This window comes from Micropterus dolomieu, linkage group LG08, assembly GCF_021292245.1.
Source record: "Micropterus dolomieu isolate WLL.071019.BEF.003 ecotype Adirondacks linkage group LG08, ASM2129224v1, whole genome shotgun sequence".
NCBI classification, from domain to species: Eukaryota; Metazoa; Chordata; class Actinopteri; order Centrarchiformes; family Centrarchidae; genus Micropterus; species Micropterus dolomieu.
The window spans coordinates 15,835,188-15,855,679 of NC_060157.1; the positions used below are offsets into that span (position 1 = coordinate 15,835,188).

Here is a 20,492-nt window from a genome sequence, read left to right on the forward strand (position 1 = left end):
AAAAACACCATATTTTTCTCATACTGCACATTACTGCAGCTCCTCTTCACCCTGTGTGTTGTACGCTCCGCTCTTGAGCTACAGAGTGATGCATCTTACTTGTACAAAATCTTTGTTGGGAGTTGCACATGCGCAGTTCCCAGATAAGGACTACTAGCCAATCAGAAGCAGAGAAGGGCGGGTCGTAAGAAACAAGGTAGTGTGATCCAAATCAAAGCAGCTTCAGACTGCGACCGTTACTCACAAGTCCACAACCACACAACATCATTGTTCCACATCTTACCGTAAACCACTACAAAAATCACCATATTTCAACTCAATTTTATGTAAAAATTGGCCAAACAATTTGAACATTTGCTCAATAGCTGTCACATCAGGTGTAACATTAGCATTATAGTTATAACTTAAGCTGTGTTAGCCAACGTTTACAACAACTCTGCACTTGAACAGTCTGTGAAGTTACATTGCCGTGTTTATTTTAAATATAATTCACAACCAATAAAGTATACTTATAAGTTGTGATTGTGAATTTCCAGGCCCAAACAGAGTCGGAGTTGTATCGTCTTTTAGGACTAAACGTTGAACTGTTGCCGGTGTTCTGATGATCTATGCTGCCTTGCCGAAAAATGCTGCCATAGCGCAAATCGATAGACTCGACTCTACTCGGCCCTGCTCCGTTTTCCATTGCAGACAGTACCCTGAGATAGTACGTAGCTTGTCGTCATAGCGACGCCACACACAACTGCCGCGACATAATGTTCTATGCGACACACACTCCCGCGATCCATACAGCTTTCTCTTTTTTAAGTTAAAACGTTTCAACATTACTGAGAATGTAAAGACAGATAAGCGGTATGAAAACCTTCCAGCTGTGTTTTCCTCTGGCCGGCCTCACACGCTCCTCCCACAGTTTGGCACAGGCTTCCCCCGCAGCCACTTGCGGAGCTCCTCAGCTCCGAAAACCTTCAAGCACATTTTTGTTCCGCCATCACTTCTCGTAAAACTGTCAATATTCGAAATTTACACAGCTGATTTCTCACCTCAAAACTTCTCAGAAATTGATTTAGTGATGAAATTCCAAACGAAAACTGTAAAATATAAAACTTTCTGTTGCTGGCCTCGCGCACAACGATGATGCAGTGAATAGTGAATATTCTCTCTGACCAATCAGCAGTCTGTCGTGTTTTCACGTTACATTTTAGTATCCCTCAGCTCGCTTGGAACCTCAACGGAGGTGAACTGTTTATGAAAAAAAGTAACTGGAAGCAGGTACAGGTGCAACATTTCTACCATGGAAAACCAAACAAAGGCGAGTCGAGCCAAGTCGGTACTGTGCAGTGGAAAAGGGGCTTAACTAAAATCAAAGGACCTCCGCTTAGACTAGCTTGGTTTGAGGGCGTGCCTGACCCCGCTAGTTGCTTGGCAAGCTTTATGACGCGTTTTCATTGTGACGTCACAGTGAAGGAACGGAAAAGGCTGGACTACAAACGAGCTGTTTTCAAGCAGTTCAGAGCAGAGCTTTCTGTGGGAGATGGGAACTCCCTTTGGGCTGGACTTTGGGCTTTTTCACTTTGCAAACCTATTACATGCACAAAAAAGAGATATAACTCAATAAAGGAGAGGGGGAAAGCCAAAAAGCATAATACCACCTCTTTAATCTTTAAGGCATTGTATTTTATAATCTGAATCGTGAATCCTGAAAAGTAAGTTGTAACTCCAGCTGTACATGTGGTGAAGCAAAAAGTGCAATATTTCACAGTACAATGTAGTGGAGTAGAAGTATAAACTAGCATAAAATGGAAACACTCAAGTAACCACAATACTTAAGTAAATGTACTTAGTCACTTTCCACCACTGAACGTTGGTACTGCATGGGATGTGTGTGCAGAGGACTAAAATTAATTGTTAAAAGGTGCTGCAGCCTGCAGAGAAAAGCTACAGAGGTGCAGAGCAATGAAGTGTGAAAGTGTGCGTCTCATCATTTCATTTCATCAGAGCAAACTGCACTGAAAGGCACTGTATTAAATTACCTTTTAAAAAGCAGGAAAGTGTTATTAGCAAGAGACAGGTGGCCGTTTACATCTTTCTTAACTTCCAGCAACTCCCTGCTGTCTGATGTGACCATCGCAAATGTTAACCTGCACTGCCCTCTGCTGGTTAATACACCCAAGTCTTATGTGGACAGAGTATGATGAGAATTGGATGTCAGTTCAAAAGCAGTCATAACAACATTTTCTTTTTCCAGGTTCTGACCAGATGGCTTCTGGCTATCCCTCTAAGTTGGTGATTGTGCTCTACAGTGACTTTGCTTTCACCTTTAAAACTACCTGGCATTCACAGTTACCTGCCTCCTCTTGATTCTCTCTTGCTCCTGCCCGACAGCTGCGGCCAGACATTCCCACCTCTCCCGAGCATGACTCACTATGTACTGCTTACACATGCAGGGAGGTAAGAGAAAGAGACCGAGACATAAACACCCACAGACATGTACACACTCACTGGTTATAGAAGGTGATATTCACCAGGCCATCCGCCAAATAACCAGGCAAGCCAGGGTGGTCATAACCGACTGGAGAAGGGCGCAATTAACTTTGGTTAGCCTCCTGACAGCTCTACTTCTGTATGTGTATATTTGTGAAAGTGATAAAAAGTGTAATGCTGTCTGATTAAAACTTTACACATTGCTAACTCTCCATAAACGAAATACAAAGCCTGGTTTTACTAGATTGATTGACAGCCAATGGTTTTTTTTATGTATACATGCAGCACATGTATTCATATCTTAAAGAGTTGGAACTAACATTTGTGGTTCCTAGTCCCCAAAAGTAGAATGGCTGCCAGAGCCTTCAGCTATCAAGCTCCTCTCCTGTGGAATCAGGTCCCAGTTTGGGTTTGGGATCAAATCACACCATCTCCACATTTAAGAGTAGGCTTAAGACTTTCAATCATCTTGCCGAATGGTGCACAGAGAACAAGCTACTGCTCAACCTCAGCAAAACCAAGGAGCTGATGATGATGATTTTTGGAAAAAGAAGACAAAGAAACACACCCATGTCTACATCAATAGTGCTGAGATGGAGCAGATGAAAAGTTTTAGGTCCATCTCATATCTCATAGCTTCACTCTGGTAAAGAAAGCTCACAAATGGCTGCATTTCTTAGGGGAATTCAAGAAGGCAAAATTCCTGTGCCAAGTCCTTGTTAACTTTTACAGAGGAGCAATAGAAAGCATTCTGACTGGAAACATCTGTACGGCCCAGGACAGGAGGGCTCTGCAGCGGGTGATTAAACCCGCTCAGAAGATCACTGATACCCATCTACCTAGCATCATTGATATTGGTGATGTGAGGTGCCTGCGCAGACCTGAAAGGATACTAAAAGACAGTACCCACCCTGGCCACAGCTTGTTCACCCTGCTGCCATTAGGCAAGAGATCCAGAAGGCAGTGAGACTCCTCAATTCATCCTAAGCACTGCACCGATTGTAAAGTAGTTTTATTACCATGTCTTATTTATTCAATTTAATTCAATTCAATTTTATTTATAAAGCGCCAAATCACAACAACAGTTATCTCACAGTGCTTTTCATAAAAGAGCAGGTCTAGACCATAATCTATGATGTTATTTACAGAAGCCCAGCAATTTAAAACACTTTATCCACCCATCTATTGTATATAACGTTTGCTTTTTTTGAGTAGCATAATGGGAACTACAACTTCATCTTGTTATATAATCATGTGATTTGCTGGGTCCTTGTAAATAATATTACAAAGAGTACGGTCTGGACCTGCTCTATATGAAAAGTGCAATGAGATAACTTCGTTATGAATTGGCGCTGTATAAATAAAATTGAATGGATTTGAATATACATGCGTGTGTGGGGGGGTGACAGGGACAGAGAGAGGAATGCAGTCAGTTTGTTGTGTGTCTCGTTTCAACTCAGGTTTGCTGTCATCTGGTCAGATAGGCAGGTGTCCCTTCCAATGTCACAGACTCTCTGAGGCTTGGAGCTGACAGGAGGAGACCAGACTTCATTAGCAGGTCAATTAGCATTTCCCAGAAAACATCTGGAGGACACACTGGCCACCGCAGCTGCTATTACACACCTTTTAATTTCCCTTCTCCTTAGAATGGCACCAAAAACGATGTAACTGCAGTCTAATGACTCCATCTTTGACTTGTACTGAATGTTGAACTGCATTAAGGCGTGTAATTGGAGACTGTCTGGCAAAGTACCCAGGAGCGACTTAAAACAACTGTCAGAAATGTTTTGTTTTCACACACACACACGCACACTTTGTGTTTAGACCTCATCATCAGCTTTTCCCTGTTTCTTATGGCCTCTCTTCAATACCTTATCCGTCTCCCATGGCCATCTCTCACAACTACTTCAAAACTCATCTTCACAAGATTGATTTGAGCCAAACAGAGAGCAACAGCGCTGTTGTCAGTTGTTCAGTGTAGTGCTGCAGGCAGACAGGCATTTGCAAAATTGTAGGCACATAACACACAAACACACACACACAGCGAACTGACATTGATACATCCACATAGGATAACAGAAATACGAGGGAAGAAATGAGAAAAACAACTCTATTTATTCTCAGCTGACCCAACCACAGCTAAAGGCGGCCGCCTCACATCACAGTGGGCCTGTCGGGTGGGGTTGTCTTTTTGTGACTTCTTGATGGGGGTTTTTCTCCTTTTGTTTTATTTCTTTATTTCGATAATCAAGGAAACAAAAATGTATTCTACATATGAGGCAAGGGAGATGGATGGTGCAGTTGACAGGAAACTAGAGAGTTAGGGGATACATTGATAGATAAAAATGTCCACATAGAAAAGGCTGAAGAAATGTTATTGGGTAGTCTGTACTTGTTGAATCTGCTCTAGAATATGCCTGGGTCTAGTGAGAGGCTGGTTGTTTGTAGGCAAGACGATGTGAACGTGGATTGTATGGGTTTATGCATAAACAATTCATACAGCCAGCCTGACTCTCTGCTTTTGCTGGGACAGATGCTTCGGCTGGACTGCATCAGCCAGAAAGATACCAGTTGTGGTCATGGACTGTTCACTGTTTCACATGGCTGATGATGTTTGACAACATAGTAGAGAAGCTTTTAACTGTAGTTTGTGTCACTGTCCCAAACCAGGCAGAGAGGACACTTTTTTTCTCCATTACTGAGGACACCTACTGATGTTTTCACTTCGAACTTCAGCTGCTTTTGCTGTCATTCATCTATGTGATATCACTGGGGCTGGAAGACATGGCATTTATAATATATAACATTGCAATACAAATGCATAATTATTGAGAAAGCCAAGAAAAGCAATAATGATCTATGTAAGTTAAACCAACATTTAGAAACAACTGTAAAGTTATATGCTCTATTGTACTCATTAGTCACCAATTGGAGCTTTAATAGCTCAGTCAAGCCTTCTGCTATAAAGCACAGGATTACACAATTAATGATTACATATTTAATAGAAGGCTTCTGAAATTCTTGATGGGTTTATAGGCAGTTGATTATTTGTGTTGTTTTTTTTTGTTTAGTTGGTGTTTCAAAGGCCTTTTTCATGGAAGACATTTTGACATGTCACAGGCAGAAAAGAAGTGAATAATGAATGAATTTTATTTTGCTGTTTCAGTTTTAGTGTCCTGGTATTGTGCATGCTGGCTCACTGTCACATTATAGTCATGGCTCAGTGTGACAATTAAATACAACGGAGCCATCGTTAATGTTATTTATTGCACCTGTGCTTTTCTACTATGACAAGTCTGCAATATCTGGTCAATGTCATGCAATATGTGTGTCACTTCCCCTCATTGTCATTATTTTTTCTCACTGCACTTCTTACATTAAAGTAGGCTACTGCCCTTCATTGAAAAAATAAATAAAAACACTTCTACTTTATCAATACCATTCTAAGCCATTTGACTTGAACCAAATTTCAGACCACATCTATTAAAAAGAGGACATTAAAAAAATAATTTAGGTAAAGTTGGAGTTGGATACAGTGTTTCTGTCAAATACTCTTTCTCCCCCATTCCAATAACTTGTATACTAATAGCCCTACAGAATATTGATTCTGCAGTTAATCCCACAGGTGGCTCATTACAATCCCTTATTTCCATTGGCATAACATACTCTGGTGAAATAGAAAATTTACTTACTGTCAACCTAACTGGGCATGGTTTAAAATCTTTTGCAAGTATACCATAATCATTTTAGTATGTCATCTGTTCCCTTTTGAATTATTAAGTAGGCTATGCATTAGTGGCTGAAATAATGAGAAATGCTATTAGTAGGCCTATTTTATAAAAAGGAAGCAAGCATATCACCATAAGGGTATTATTATGTCAGGACTTTTTCAATCCTTTACAAATAAACTGTTAAAAGATTAAATGACTTCTAAGAAAAATTAGTTAGTGAAAGTGATTTTATGCACGTTAGGCTACTAAATGTTAAATGGTCATTTAGTAGGGGAATGGTCACTGCATTTGTATTTCAACACAGATGTGATCTGGATAGGACCACCTTGGACCAATGGTCGATATATGATGTTGTGTAACTTGTTTTCCAAAGTCTGCATGGGACGGCCTCGAAGCTCCAGAGTTTATAGGCTTATAAGTAGTAGTGACTGACCAGTCAACAGTGGTGTGCACTGGAGAAAAAATGGGCTATCCCCCAGACTTTTCCATCGAGACCTGGACTTTAATAGCCTTGGTCTTTACTCTCATCGCAGTGTAAGTATGCCTATGCGTCGTCTGTCTTTAGAAATGGTTGGAGATAAAGTTTCAAAACAACAAATCGGGAATAGCCAAAACCAAATGAAAAACCGACGTCGTCTCACCTGCCGTTTTCTCCTAGCCTACTGCACAACGTCAAGTCACAACAGAGTTGTTTCAACGTTTAGTCTTCAACTTAAAAATCAAGAGAGATTCAATTCTACGTTACGTGCGCGGGAGCGAGCGAGCGAGCGAGAGATTATTGTTATTATTTATTCTCCTGCAAATTAGTGAGAATAAGATGATACAGTAGCTCCTCTGTCTGTCCTCTCTGCTCCACCTGAAGCGGCTGTGAGCTGCACTTTAATAGAGGCGCTGAAATTAACTTGTGTGGATTTGTGGTGAGGTTAATCACCTGATAGGCTTAGGAGGCATTATACATATTTCATTTCAAAATCTATGTTTTGTCCCCCCCCCCTCTTTCCTAATGTAAAGTTTTATTTGGCATTGCCTTCCTGGCTCAGCCGATTTCGGAGCTAGCTCATATAGGAGGTGGTTTACTAAATGACCAGTCAATCACTCACACACTCCACATTGAAAATGTTGAGGGAGAAAAAAAGAAGTTGCTTGAGGCCGGTGCAGCAAAGTGCCTCAATATTACAGACTTTGTGCTGCTGTTACTTCTAGCTGAAGGCAATAGTGATTACGTCTGCAGCAGGGGTGGGTACATCTAATGTAGGCCTCTTAATTTTGATATATTTTCCATACCTGTTATAACTTAACCAGTCTGTAATCTGCATTTTGCTTCATTAACCGAAATGAGCTGTCACCCAGGCTGAGTGCGCGCAGTGACCCAGTAAAGCGCTGGTCTGGTGCTTGTCACAGTCACAGAACTGGGCAGATGCAAACATTTAGAAAATCAGGCTAATATCTTTTCAGTTTAAGGCTTTATGTTCTACTAATACAACTGAAATCCAGTGAGCGCACACCACGGCACTCTTGACCCTGTTGGAAAGCAGCCTGCATCGCTCTTTCACAAGCAGACACCTGTCAGTGAAATACTTTCACTTTCCATTAATGGCGCATTCAAAGAGTCTTTAGTCTCTGTAGAGCAAATGAAGACTAGCCTACACACTGTAAGATCTATATCAGATGATCACTGCATTGATTGAGATATATTAAAAGTGTCCTGTTGTTGATCAGAGCATCGCTTTGGACATAAGCCTGTTTCTTTTCTTTAATACACAGTGGTTACTATCTGTTTTATAGCGATGCCCGACGGTGAGTCCATAAACAGAATGTCGCCGGTGAAACTAATCTTTCACTCAGCAGCTACCAGCTGTTATTTATTTTTGAGATGCACAGAGAGAGAGAGAGAGAGAGAGAGAGAGAATATGGTGGATAAAATCGTTCTGTTGGGTTATGCATGAAGCACAGCTTCCTCTGTATGTAGGTTTACCTGCTTCAACAACGAGCTGCTCTCTTGTTACTGCCACAATAATTCTTTGCATTGTGAAGATTATTTAGATGCCTCAGGAATAATCAGGTTGTATTGGCAGCCTGTGCTACTGCAAAGCAAGCAGTTTGGTTGGCTACATCTCCATAATAAAAAGCACAGGTAAAAAAAGTTGGCTGGGCAGCAAAAGTGATATTTTAAAGTGATTTTATAAACACCTTCATGGAGATTTAAAAAGAAAAATAATTTAGAAAGTGAATTGTAGAAATAGCTAAATTACAGATAATCAGCTTCTTCACTGCATTTGCAGGAATATTTTAATGGGCTACTTAAAAAAATAAACTCATCAAGTTGCCTAGTCTAATGCAATAGACAGTCCATTTTTACACTGATAGGCTATCTTGACCTTTCCTCATGTGGACACATAGAGGCTGTGATCCTGCACAACAAAACATGCAAGAATTAAGTCCCCACACTACCATGGATAATTGTGGTGCAACAGGTTGCAGAATCCGTGCTATGGATCCCTTCCACACGGTGCAGCACGCAGGTGGACCGTGGATTGATTGCAAAGTTTAAGATGATTTATCCTGTTTGACCTTTATTCTGGAAATGTCAGAGAACCCTTAGATTCTAAATGTGCAGAACTTTGAACATGAGCAGAAAACCTGCTGAAACACAGGAGCTATTAAAGTCCAGGAGTTTATAACTGAATTAAAATGATTTAATTTATTATTGATAAGGTAAAAAGGTGCCACATGCACATTTAAAGAGGTTACCTCAATCAGTCACGCCTGCATGTGTGTTTGATTCAGCAGTGATGATATTAAAAGTTGATCTACAGGAGAAACATATCTGAAAGCAACCCAGTATGCCTGAGAGCTGCTCTGCATTATATTCTGTTAGAGTTTTAGATTTTAAATTGTTTTATTATACCTTTATTAAACCAGAAAAACTCTTTTTTCAAGAGTGTCCTGGCCAAGGCAGGCAGTAGTACAATTGCACATTTAAGATGGAAATAAATAATCAGTTACAAGGTCATAAAATATCAAAATGTTCTTAAATATTCACCACAATTCAGCAACACCTGATTTTTGTGTGTCCCTTTACATAAATAATTTCCACAATAAATTGATGCAGAAAAGGCAGAAATTGGTGCAGAAAAACACCAGAATGCAGGAAATTAAGTCATTAACACTCACAACCTCCTGGTTCATACTGTTGCATTGTTGTTATGTTATTATAATTAGACACATGCCATTACAATTTAGCAACATCAAAATGAGACAGTTAATAGTGTTGTTGTGAGTTTTGTTGTGCCGTATAAATTGAGGATGTTTACTGTTGCTTTACTGCTTTAGAGACTTAACTTTGGGGTGTGGGTCAATTATTATGTGAAGATATGAAGTTTTATGGGCTGGGCTAAGCCCCCAATGTTTCATGATCCTAAAAAAGCCCCTGCAGTCTTGAATGCTGCATTATTCCACTAATATATAGCAGGCACTTGTGGCCATGGATGCTCCTTTATATACAAATACCATAAAACTTACATTTATGTCACAGGTTTTTATTTTCTTAAATCACTGAACTCACCCTGCCTGTATTTGGGACATGCGTCTGTATGGGACAGGTCTTTAATTTTATTCACACAACTCCTGCTCAGCAAAGATGGGAAATAGGCAACAATCAAATTGTTTAACTGTATGAAAATTGGGCTTTTTTCATCTTGCTTGTTTACCATACCATTAAGTCTGAATTGTGTCCGTAAAATTAACCAACAATTGAATTGTGGAGAATCTAACCAATCTTATGATGTGTAGCATGTCCATATTGATAAAAGTTTAAACATTTATATTTGTATGCATGATCTAAGCAGCTTAGAACTAGCTCAAGTGGGTGACCCAGTGGCCTTTAAGAGATTTTATACATCCAAAGGACTTCTATAAAAAACAGACCAGGCGTCTAATTGAGACCTGCGTTTATTTGTCAAAACATAGCCACACCAGGCCATTAAAAAGGACAGGTATCTAATTGGGACTAGGCTTTTTAATTGAAGTTATACAGTAATAAATATATACAAAACATAATTTTAGGAGACAGGACAAAACAATCAGTCAGCCAAAAAGTTGAGACTGATCTGGTTAATTTAGTAGTCTACATTGTATTTCTTCCAAAACATAGATTTTGAAAGTATCCAACCTACCCAGCCCCTCCTTTCAACCTTCCCTCATGAGTGCAGGGCAGGTAGACAGGTAGGTAGGGCAGCCAATATTTCTATTATTAATATATTTCATATGACAGTCACAGATACCAGATATTTTTTTTGTGTGTGTGTCAGATCATTTGATTTATTCATTGCTGTCAGGATGTAAAGAGAATTTCAACAAATATAAAAAAAATGCTTTTGAAATAAATTGCATACCCCTGCTTTGAGTAAACCTACAGATTTACAAATATTTAAAATAGAAAATAGAATTCACATGCCCTGAAATTGTACAAGTCAAACTTTACAAAGTAAAGCTGACATGTTGCTATTTTTTTCACAGCTGATATATATAGGCTGTAAATGATGCAATGTAGAAACAATCATGGAGATACTTAAGTTACAATTTAGTAGTTTAGATCAGTTACAAACGGGGGCGGAGCTAGACTGTCAGCACAGTGAGGGCGGAGCTTCATCGTGGGCCCACCTGCTACAAAGACATATTAACCAAGTTTACATGACCCCAGACTCACTCCGAAAGTCCACAGAGTCTTTCTGCTTCACTGCTGCCGGAGCAGCCTTTCTACTAAATGTTTTTGCTTACACCAGAAGCACTGCAGTACGTCCATAGTGGTGATGTGCGGATCGATCCTAAAGTATCGATATTTCTGATACCAACGCTTCCTGCTCTAGGATCGATACTCATATAAAAGGATCGATATCTAGAGCTTCTTTGAAGTGAGCTGCTGCAGCCCTTTACATTTCCCGCGATTGAATACATACTATCGCTGACTGTAAAAGCAATCACTTCTGGCTGTATTTTAGCTGTGAAGGTAATAATGACGCCGTGTGTGATGTGTGTGCAAAGACAGTGAAATACTTTGGCAACACTGCAAACTATGCTAAACATCTGAGATTAAGTCAAAATAATATGATGATGTTATGAAGCAGCAGTTCTGAGCAGGATATTTTCATTATATTGAAAGAATATGACAGTAGTTTGATGTCTTGTCATTATGCAGCTATTATTTTTGAATTGGTAAGGCTACAGCCTGCTCCTTATTTCTCTCATAAATACAGAAACGGGAGAGGGAGGTCACATTAAAGTAGAAATAAAATATGTAAAAAGTATTGGTATAGGTATCGGCAATACCAGCCTGGGTATTACTTGGTTTTGGATCGGATAAGAATTAAGTGGTATCGCATATCACTAGTCCGTAGATTGAGTGCATCCAGGAAGCGTCCCAGCGTCAAGCAGTACAGCGCAGATGAACCGGGCAGGAAGTCAGACACGGTCTGGAGAGAAACGGTCAATTTTCAAAATAAAATACCCGTTCTGGACTTCCAATCGTATATAAACAATAAACACATTTATATCAGACCAAAAAAAACATTTTTACTACGTAGCCTACTTAAGCACAAAAAGCAAGCACTAATCACCAAATCAACAAAATCTAAACATGTCGGCAAAGTCCAGCAGATAAAACGCTCTTATTCTGAAATGCTCCCTGTGGTAGTTCTAGATGCACCCCTCAAGACCATAGACTGTATATAAGCTCAAGATGAGAAACAAGAGCTTTGAAGAATGTAGTAGAAGCACAAAAAGGACAATTAAAAACAAGTCATTAACGTGGGGCAGGCTACATGCTTCGCTGCTGAAATGCTCCTGAGAGTTTCCAGTGTTGATGCTGTAAATAAACCACTGCGCTACGTCCGTCCCACATGAGGGTGAAGGGATATTTGTTAATATGTGCTAATAAGTTTGTCATTTGTTTGAAATACAAATGTTTGAAATACAATGTTTATTAAAACGTGTCTGCTTAGAATCTAGTGCGTTTGTTGGTAATTGTCATTGTTGTGGTGGTTTACCATTGAAACCATGAGTGAAGGGTTTCATTTGATAAGAGCTGCTGAATTCTCCCGGTACAGCGTATCGTCACTAGTGATGGCAAGTTCGAATCTTTTGACAGACTCGTTCAATCAAATCTCGTTCATTAAAAGGAAACTAATCTTTTTTTGAGTCATTTTGTTCATTTGAACTAGGCTGGTTATTGCGGCACTGCAGCCCTCTAGTGGGCGATTAAAAAACAGTGCCGTTCTCAAACACGGAAGGCTGCCTGGCTTGCTTTATTTGACAAAGTATAATGCACATATTCACCTCTTGATTACTGTATATCATCATTATATAAACCCCCCTGGGCCCACAACCAAATTTAAACCATGTAAAAACCACAGAAATATGTTGTCAATATGTAATCACCACTACTCCGGCTAAATCCTTCCATTTTCACAATCTTTCCCAAGTATACAACCAGACCAGACATATAAAGGCTTATGTATATAATTACTATCATTATCTCTAAAGTGCTCATTCATACAGTAGCCTAACGTCCCTATCCATGAGTAAAATATTAATATCAGATTTGCAGTAAATATACTGAAGTAATAGGCTTGATACACTATATGAATAAACACACTCTTATTAAAATTAAACCAATTTAATAATAATCTGGATCAAGCCACCAAGTTCTTAAAGAACTCCAGCACAGAGAGAGGAACAGAGAAATAAACACACATAAAGCACCAGTTTGGCAGGTCTGGACGCAGAATGGCCCACATCAGGTCCGGATTCTGCAGACAGAGAAACACACATGAGCACATCGCTCTCAAACACTGCAGGTTGTTCACCAGTCACGAGCTGTGAAACAACAGCACGGCTCTGTTAGTAAATAAAAAGGAAAAGTTACGTTGTTTCTCTGGTGGGCCTGGATCAGCTTTTAGCAGTTTACAGGGCTAACGCCAACGTTGCTACGTGGCTGTGTTTTAATGTTTTAATGACCGGGTCTGTTTGTTTTGGAGAGGAGACGAACTCAGAGGTAATTCGGCTCCAGGTAGAACCCTGTCAGGGCTCTGAAGTTGAGCGGACCCAGAACAACTCTCATCAGCTGTTAGCTGTAATGTTAAACACTAGCAGGGCTAAAGTTACGGTAAGGCTGTGTTAAAACTATAACTTAGCACAACATCACTGTGCTGTAATAATGTTATGCTTTATAAAATGTCACATAATTAACAAAATAGCTATATAATATCAGTCCAGTGACTGCTACCTGTCAGCCGACCTGCCTCTCATTCTCCGGCGCTGGCAGTCACTCAGCCTACAGAATGAACGAAAGACTGAGGAGGACCCATGTGAGCGGTGAACGAGTCGTTCATTCCTGCTCCACAGTAGCTGTCACGTGACAAATGAACGACTCAGACATAGAGACCCACAGTTGAGAGTCGTGAACTAATCAATTCTGTTTCCTGTGCTGCCTGCTTACCACAGCCCTGTAGCTCAGCTGTCACGTGACAAATGAACGACTCAAAGAGACCCACAGTTGAGAGTCGTGAACTAATCAATTCTGTTTCCTGTGCTGACGGAGACCATGCAGCTGACATGTGACGAGTGAACGTAAGAGTCCAAGATCCTTCACGCATGCGTGAAAATGAACGAATCACTCACTGAGACAATCCGTTCCTCCCGAGTCATATACACCATTAGGTCTTATGAACAAAACGTTCTTTGAACGTCACAACACTAATCGTCACACACGGTTGTTGTTTGTTTGTGTTCACTATAATTAGCTGAGCTAAACTTCATAGTCCACATAGTGGGCTCCTTACCAGTGTGGGCCCTGGGTCGGCCGCCTCCATGCACCCACGCTACCTCTGCTTATGGTTACAAACTCAGTTTCACTTTACAACCTGTTGTAATGTGACAAATAAAGAGACCTTGTACCTTCTACACCATGAATGGTGAAATAAGTCAGGCTATGTCAGCACTGGACTAAAGGCGATGGAAGTTCTTTTTGTAGTTGTTTTTTGTCATAGAAGAGCCGGGGGTGTTTATTCGAAATAAGTTTATAGTAGCTTTCATGTACTAATGAATCTTTAGGTATTTGTTTTCTTTTTCAGGCTGTAATGAAAACATAAAGGTTTGATCTTTTTAAAGTTTTAAGTGAAACTTACCCTCACACCTCTGCTCGTGTTGAAGGTGGGTTGAGTTATAATTAACTCATGTCACCAGAATCGGTGTACTAATATATAATGTCACAGTGGGTTCATTATTACAGTATACGATTGTGTGGCTTATATAATAACAGGTATAAATCTAGTCTTTGTAAAACAAACAACTAAATAACAACAAAAATTGCAATAAAAGTCCATATTCTTTATCATAAAAAGTACTATAAAAGAAACAGCAATATAAAAGAAAATCTGTGTAAAGACAAAGCATGGAAGAAATATACCCTGGTGGAATATCCTAAGTAAAATGGCTTTTTTAATAACAGATGGATTACTTGGTCTCGGTTTTCTAATCCTGCTTTTAATCCTCAGATATGGATATGCTCCATATGGCTTTTTCAAGAAAATAGGCATCTGTGGACCCACACCATGGCCCTTTATTGGGACATTTTTGGAATACAGAAAGGTGAGACACAGATGAAAAATTGATACAATGATATTAGCGGACACTTTGCTTATGGCTGGTGGTTTTGGCTGTTTTGAGACCTCTTTGAGTCACTCCTCTGTGGGTTTTTTCCTCAGGGCATCCACAATGTTGACACAGACTGCTTTCAGACATATGGAAAGGTGTGGGGGTAAGTGTGTGTGCATATATTGTTTGACATTAACAAAGAATATATTATACAATACATAACTTGCGCAATGCTCCAGGTTGTAACTGAATCACTACAATATCTGCTATTGCGGTACAAGGTTGTACGATGGCAGGAAGCCTGTAATGGGTATAATGGACACAACTATGATCAAAACAGTCTTGGTTAAGGAGTGTTATTCTAATTTCACCAACAGACGGGTAAGGAAAAAACACAGTAGGGGCAATATCCCAAGTTAAAACCTCAATACTAATTGAAGATCACAATATAAAGAATGCTGTGTGTGTGTGTGTGTGTGTGTGCGAATGTGTATGTGTGGATTAGGATCTGGGCCTGAATGGACCCTTATACGATGCTATATCAATAGTAGAAGATGAAGAATGGAAGAGAATTCGCAGTGTACTCTCTCCATCTTTCACCAGTGGACGACTGAAAGAGGTTCAAAAGCACACTGCAGCTACACTTTTAAAATTATTCACACGTGCACTGAAATGGCTTGGTGATACCTGTATGTAAATATTTAATGATTTATTGGTTTCATTGTTTACTTTTGGGCAGATGTACAAGATAATGTTGCAACACTCAAGTAACCTGATGAAGAGTCTTCACAAGAAAGCAGAGGCAGATGAAGTCATAGAGGTTAAAGAGTGAGTAATGTTTAGGTTTGCGACTCTTCATCAGTTTCATTCAGTTCTGGTAATTGAGTTTTTTTGTGCAATTGTGCTAGTCAATAAATAGAACATTTCTTAACGCAAACAGAGTTTTTGGACCTTACAGTATGGATGTTGTGACCAGCACTGCCTTCAGCGTGGACATTGATTCCATCAACCATCCCACTGATCCTTTTGTAGCAAACATTAAGAGAATGGTCAATTTCAACCTCTTGAATCCCTTGCTTGTAATTGTGGGTATGTCAAACATTATGCTGTAACCAGAATGTCTATCTTGCCCACTTGAGCCCTGAATTAACTATATGTTTTCTTATTCATTTTAGCTCTGTTTCCATTCATGCGGCCTATTTTTGAGAAGATGAATGTGTCCTTGTTCCCTGCTGAAGTGTCTGATTACTTCTACAACTTTCTAAAGAAGGTCAAATCAGACCGGAAGAAGAATGAACACAAAGTAAAGTGTATAGCTACAATGGATTTGATGTTGGTTGTTGTGTTTTGTATTTAGTATTACTAACCTTTCCCTTAAAAACAAATTGGAAAATCAAAATAGGATGTTTTATCTTGCAGAACCGAGTGGACTTCATGCAGTTGATGGTGGACTCTCAGATTTCGGAGAACAAAGAGGGTACAAGCTCCCAAAAAGGTAGAAACATAAACCAAATGGAGGAATTTAAGCTCATGACTTTGTGTAGTCGTGGCTGAAGGGTCACGTTCAATATATCATGGGTTACATTCTTCTTTAAGAAAAATCCTTTTTCTTTCATCGTGCTAAAGTTGGATGTTTTCAGTATGTGTTTATTACAGTATGTTTTATGGTGGTTATTTTTCCAATTTTAAAATCCAAGTTAGCGACCAGTGACAGGCCATCGTCACTCTGTGCCATAATTTTCGAGTCAGATATTAGAAAAGGTTCATGTTGACTCAATAAAGGACAGAACGCTCGATCACAAACTAATGCATGTTGAGCCTTTATAGACCACAAAGTTGCGAGCCGTTACTTTGACTATTATCATGATAGTGATAGTAGTTTAATCATTGTGTGTTTGTGTTGCAGGGCTGACAGATCACGAGATCCTTTCTCAGGCCATGTTATTCATCTTTGCTGGCTATGAAACCAGTAGCAGCTCACTGGGATTTTTAGCGTATAACCTGGCAACCCACCCTCAGATCCAAAAAACCCTACAAGATGAGATTGATGAAACCTTCCCAGAAAAGGTGACATGAGTATTGTTTTTTCTACTGTAACTTTGTATCAGCAGCTGTTTCTGTGCTACCAGCGTGTAACTACTTTCATACTTTACCTCCCTCCAGGGTCAGCCAACCTATGAAGCCCTGATGCAGATGGAATACCTCGACATGGTGGTGAATGAGTCATCGAGGCTTTACCCTATTGCTAGTCGATTAGAGAGAGTTGCAAAGGCTTCTGTGGAAGTGAATGGTGTGACTATCCCTAAAGGAACCGTCATCATGATACCAGTTTACACTCTCCACCGTGACCCTACTTTGTGGCCTGAGCCTGAGGAGTTCAAACCTGAAAGGTACTTTACTGGATCAATGACAAGTTAATTTATAGGGGTGACTGTGGCTCAGGAGGTAGGTTGCCTGTTAATTGGAAGGTTGGTGGTTCAATCCCTGGCTGCATGTCAAAGTGTCCTTGGGCAAGATACTGAACACCATAGTTTTTGTTTGAGCGCTTAGGCTCAGTGTGTGAATGGTGAATGCATATGTAGTAAAAAGCGCTTTGAGTGGTCGAAAAGACTAGGAAGACACTATACAAATACGGAGCGTTTAAGATTAGATTTTACCTAAACTGCGTCATTTGACTAATCGCCTTAAAATGTTTGTGTTTCATTTTTTTAAGATTCCGCAAAGAGAACAAAGACAACATAGATCCTTATGCCTTCCTACCATTTGGAGCAGGGCCAAGAAACTGTATTGGCATGCGATTTGCTCTCTTGATGATGAAGTTGGCCATAGTGGAGATCCTACAGAAGTTCAGCTTTGTCACGTGCAAGGAGACACATGTGAGAAGACATTTTCAGTATTTATGCCCTTAAACCAGTGACAGGTTTTTATGTATGATTGGGTGACAGTGGATTTAAGGTTGGGTAGGGCTTCATTTGTGTCACATTTCTTGTTTTCCTAGGTTCCAATGGAGCTGGCAAGTGAAGGATTTCTCTCACCCAAGAATCCCATCAAACTGAAGCTGGAGCCCAGAACAACTGTTGCCGATTCGCCCTAAAGCTAACTCTGATTATCTGAAACATGCCAATTCTCACTATTAATCTGCTTCACTATCAAATCAAGTCACCAGTTTATGCTTCCTCGAGTACCTCTTAGAATAGATTTGAAATATGTAAAACACACAAACTTACCATTTACCTATAGCACTGGTTCTCAAACTGGAGGGTGTGGATGACCAGGGGGAAACTGTGTTGAATGAACATGATTTATGTAGGGAAATAAAAAAACAACTCTTTGCTTATCGCGCTGACCTGAATCCTTTATTTTATTTCAATCAAATTCAACCAGGCTCCTTTTTTTAGTTGTTGCTGCCCCAGTAATGTTAATGATTGATAAGCATAAAATTTTTTTCTGCTTCTATTTTCCCCACTTTTTCTTTTGCAGACATCTCAAAGAACATTTGAGTTAAACTTTACCCGTCCTGGCCTGAGACACAAGGAAGGATCTGTGTTCATGTGCTCAACGTGCAAGGACAGAAAAAGTTTGAGAACCACTGGTTTGTATGCTGTAGCATTTACTAGACCAAATGTAGAATTTAAGTTTCCTTCAAACCAGTCTACAGCATAAAACTCAATGTAAATCTGATTAAAGGGCAGAATTTAAAACATCTTGCAAAACTGACATTCTTTCAACGAGGAATTTCATAACAACATTTACTATGTACGTCATAATTGCAGTGAGAAAAACTGTAAAGCCCAGGCAACAACTTGAATCCAAAAGCATGGTTCTAAACAAACCACTGCTGATGTGTTTTGTAATTTCAGCAATAACAGAATTCCTTTGCAATATGTTATCACATGTCAACTGATGTTGCTTTTACTCTTCTTTGGTTGTCTTCTACGATTTAAGTCCTTTTATAACACTGTATTACTGTTACAAATGTTGATGAATACTATTTTATTGCTCAATTATAGCTATCCAGCTTGGCTCATTTCCAGGTTGTTAGTGTTTGCTGGCTGGCTGTGCTCTTTGCTCCTCATTTCACAAGTTATAGAGGGTGGAGCTGAGAGCTTGTCACAAAGTGCAATTGCTAGCTCAGGAAGCAACATAAACAGGCATTATCTCATTCTCTTCCCCAGGTCTTTCAACTGACATTGTGTGTTAGATTTATTCTGCATCACCACACACACTCACATTTCACTGATGACATTACAGACATTACTGATATGCTCACAATCATGTTCCAGTTGTGCCTGTTTTTCATTTATCTAATGAAAATGCTCACATTTAATTTGGCCAAGATGTGGTCTTGAGACAGGCATTGACAAACCTTTAGCTGTATCTAATTTAGTGACCTGTTGAAATGTGCTTTACTGTTTTTATGCTGACGATGACACTCAATTATTAATCCTGTTAAAGGCCTCAGATCCTAGCAGCCTAGCAAATCTCACAACTTGCCTCTCTGAAATTAAATCCTGGGTGTCCCAAAATATCCTTAAATAATGATTATAAGTCTGAGGCCTTGCTGTTTGTTCCCCCAAGTTGAAAAAGTTGTCCATGATTTTATATATTCTTGACTTGTTTATTGTGACGCACTTTACTCAGGTGTCAGCAAGGGCTGCTTTCACCATCTCCAGTTGGTGCAAAACACTGCTGCTCGACAAAGAAGCATGATCACATCATCCTTGTGCTTGCCTCCCTACACTGGCTCCTGTCTTATCTGTCTTGTCTGGTTTTATTACCTTTTATAAAGCACTTTGTAAAAGTGCTAAGTTTATTATTGTACTTGTGTAAAATACGATGTTTTTCCTACTAAATGTGTTACAGATGTTACAGATTAAATGACTCAGCAGTATATAAAATAGTTAGAATAAGCTCCACCTTAACCACCTACAACATTTAAATCATAGGCTACTAAGTCAGAGATTAATGCATCAGTAATGAAAATGTAATGTATTTCTAGTAGCCTAATAATCCAATAATATAATAAATTTTTCAGCATAGCTTACATTTACAGGATATGCTTTACATCTTTCACAATTATATGAACTTGTACAGAATATATGAAACTGAACTTCCTCATCAGAGCCTCACATGTCCTGGATTTATAGTAGCCTACATTCAACACTTTTAAATTATCAGCAGTCTGGTGTGTACAGAGGTGAGAATGACATGCAGCCTTGTAGTGTGTGAACTTGGGGAAGTGTCTGTCAGTAGCAATGACTGTGCACATTTTGGAGCAGATCCTTTGACCAATACATCTCGTCTATCAGGTTTCTGTTCCAACTTTTCAGCAAGGCCTGATCTATAAAAAGGTAACATAGTAGAGCAACAAAAGAAGGAGAGATAAAGAACTAGACTATTCAGTACTTACCCTCTCTCTATTCTATTTCACTGAATAAGTGGCCTACTTTGAAATGTTTGGACATTGTTTACAGGGGCTGATTGTTTGAGGAAAATGGAACTTGCTACTTCACTATTTTAAATCTTGATTTCCGATATGTTCTAAAAGTTGGAAGACACTAAACTGGAAACATGCTGAAATCTTCTAAGACACGTTTAAAATGCCTAAAGTATGCTCACACCGACAGT

At 39.5% G+C, this 20,492-nt stretch overlaps 1 protein-coding gene across 3 annotated transcripts in view; it reads left to right on the top strand.

The window, feature by feature from the left end:
• Window positions 1-18,753, top strand: part of LOC123975614 (cytochrome P450 3A27-like) — a 57,536-nt gene extending 38,783 nt beyond the window's left edge. The window contains exons 3-16 of one of the 3 annotated variants that reach the window (XM_046057236.1): window positions 2,246-2,279; window positions 2,383-2,448; window positions 14,765-14,858; window positions 14,975-15,027; window positions 15,146-15,245; window positions 15,370-15,483; window positions 15,604-15,692; window positions 15,805-15,953; window positions 16,040-16,167; window positions 16,284-16,359; window positions 16,771-16,931; window positions 17,028-17,254; window positions 17,578-17,740; window positions 17,863-18,753. In XM_046057236.1, coding sequence (XP_045913192.1) covers window positions 2,257-2,279; window positions 2,383-2,448; window positions 14,765-14,858; window positions 14,975-15,027; window positions 15,146-15,245; window positions 15,370-15,483; window positions 15,604-15,692; window positions 15,805-15,953; window positions 16,040-16,167; window positions 16,284-16,359; window positions 16,771-16,931; window positions 17,028-17,254; window positions 17,578-17,740; window positions 17,863-17,958 — 1,539 coding nt within the window. In that variant the 5' untranslated portion in view covers window positions 2,246-2,256 and the 3' untranslated portion in view covers window positions 17,959-18,753. Of the gene's footprint in view, window positions 1-2,245; window positions 2,280-2,382; window positions 2,449-6,675; window positions 6,747-14,764; window positions 14,859-14,974; window positions 15,028-15,145; window positions 15,246-15,369; window positions 15,484-15,603; window positions 15,693-15,804; window positions 15,954-16,039; window positions 16,168-16,283; window positions 16,360-16,770; window positions 16,932-17,027; window positions 17,255-17,577; window positions 17,741-17,862 lie in introns of those variants that run through there. The other 2 variants (XM_046057238.1, XM_046057237.1) reach the window with 2 other exon arrangements.
• The last annotated feature ends 1,739 nt before the right edge of the window (window positions 18,754-20,492 follow it).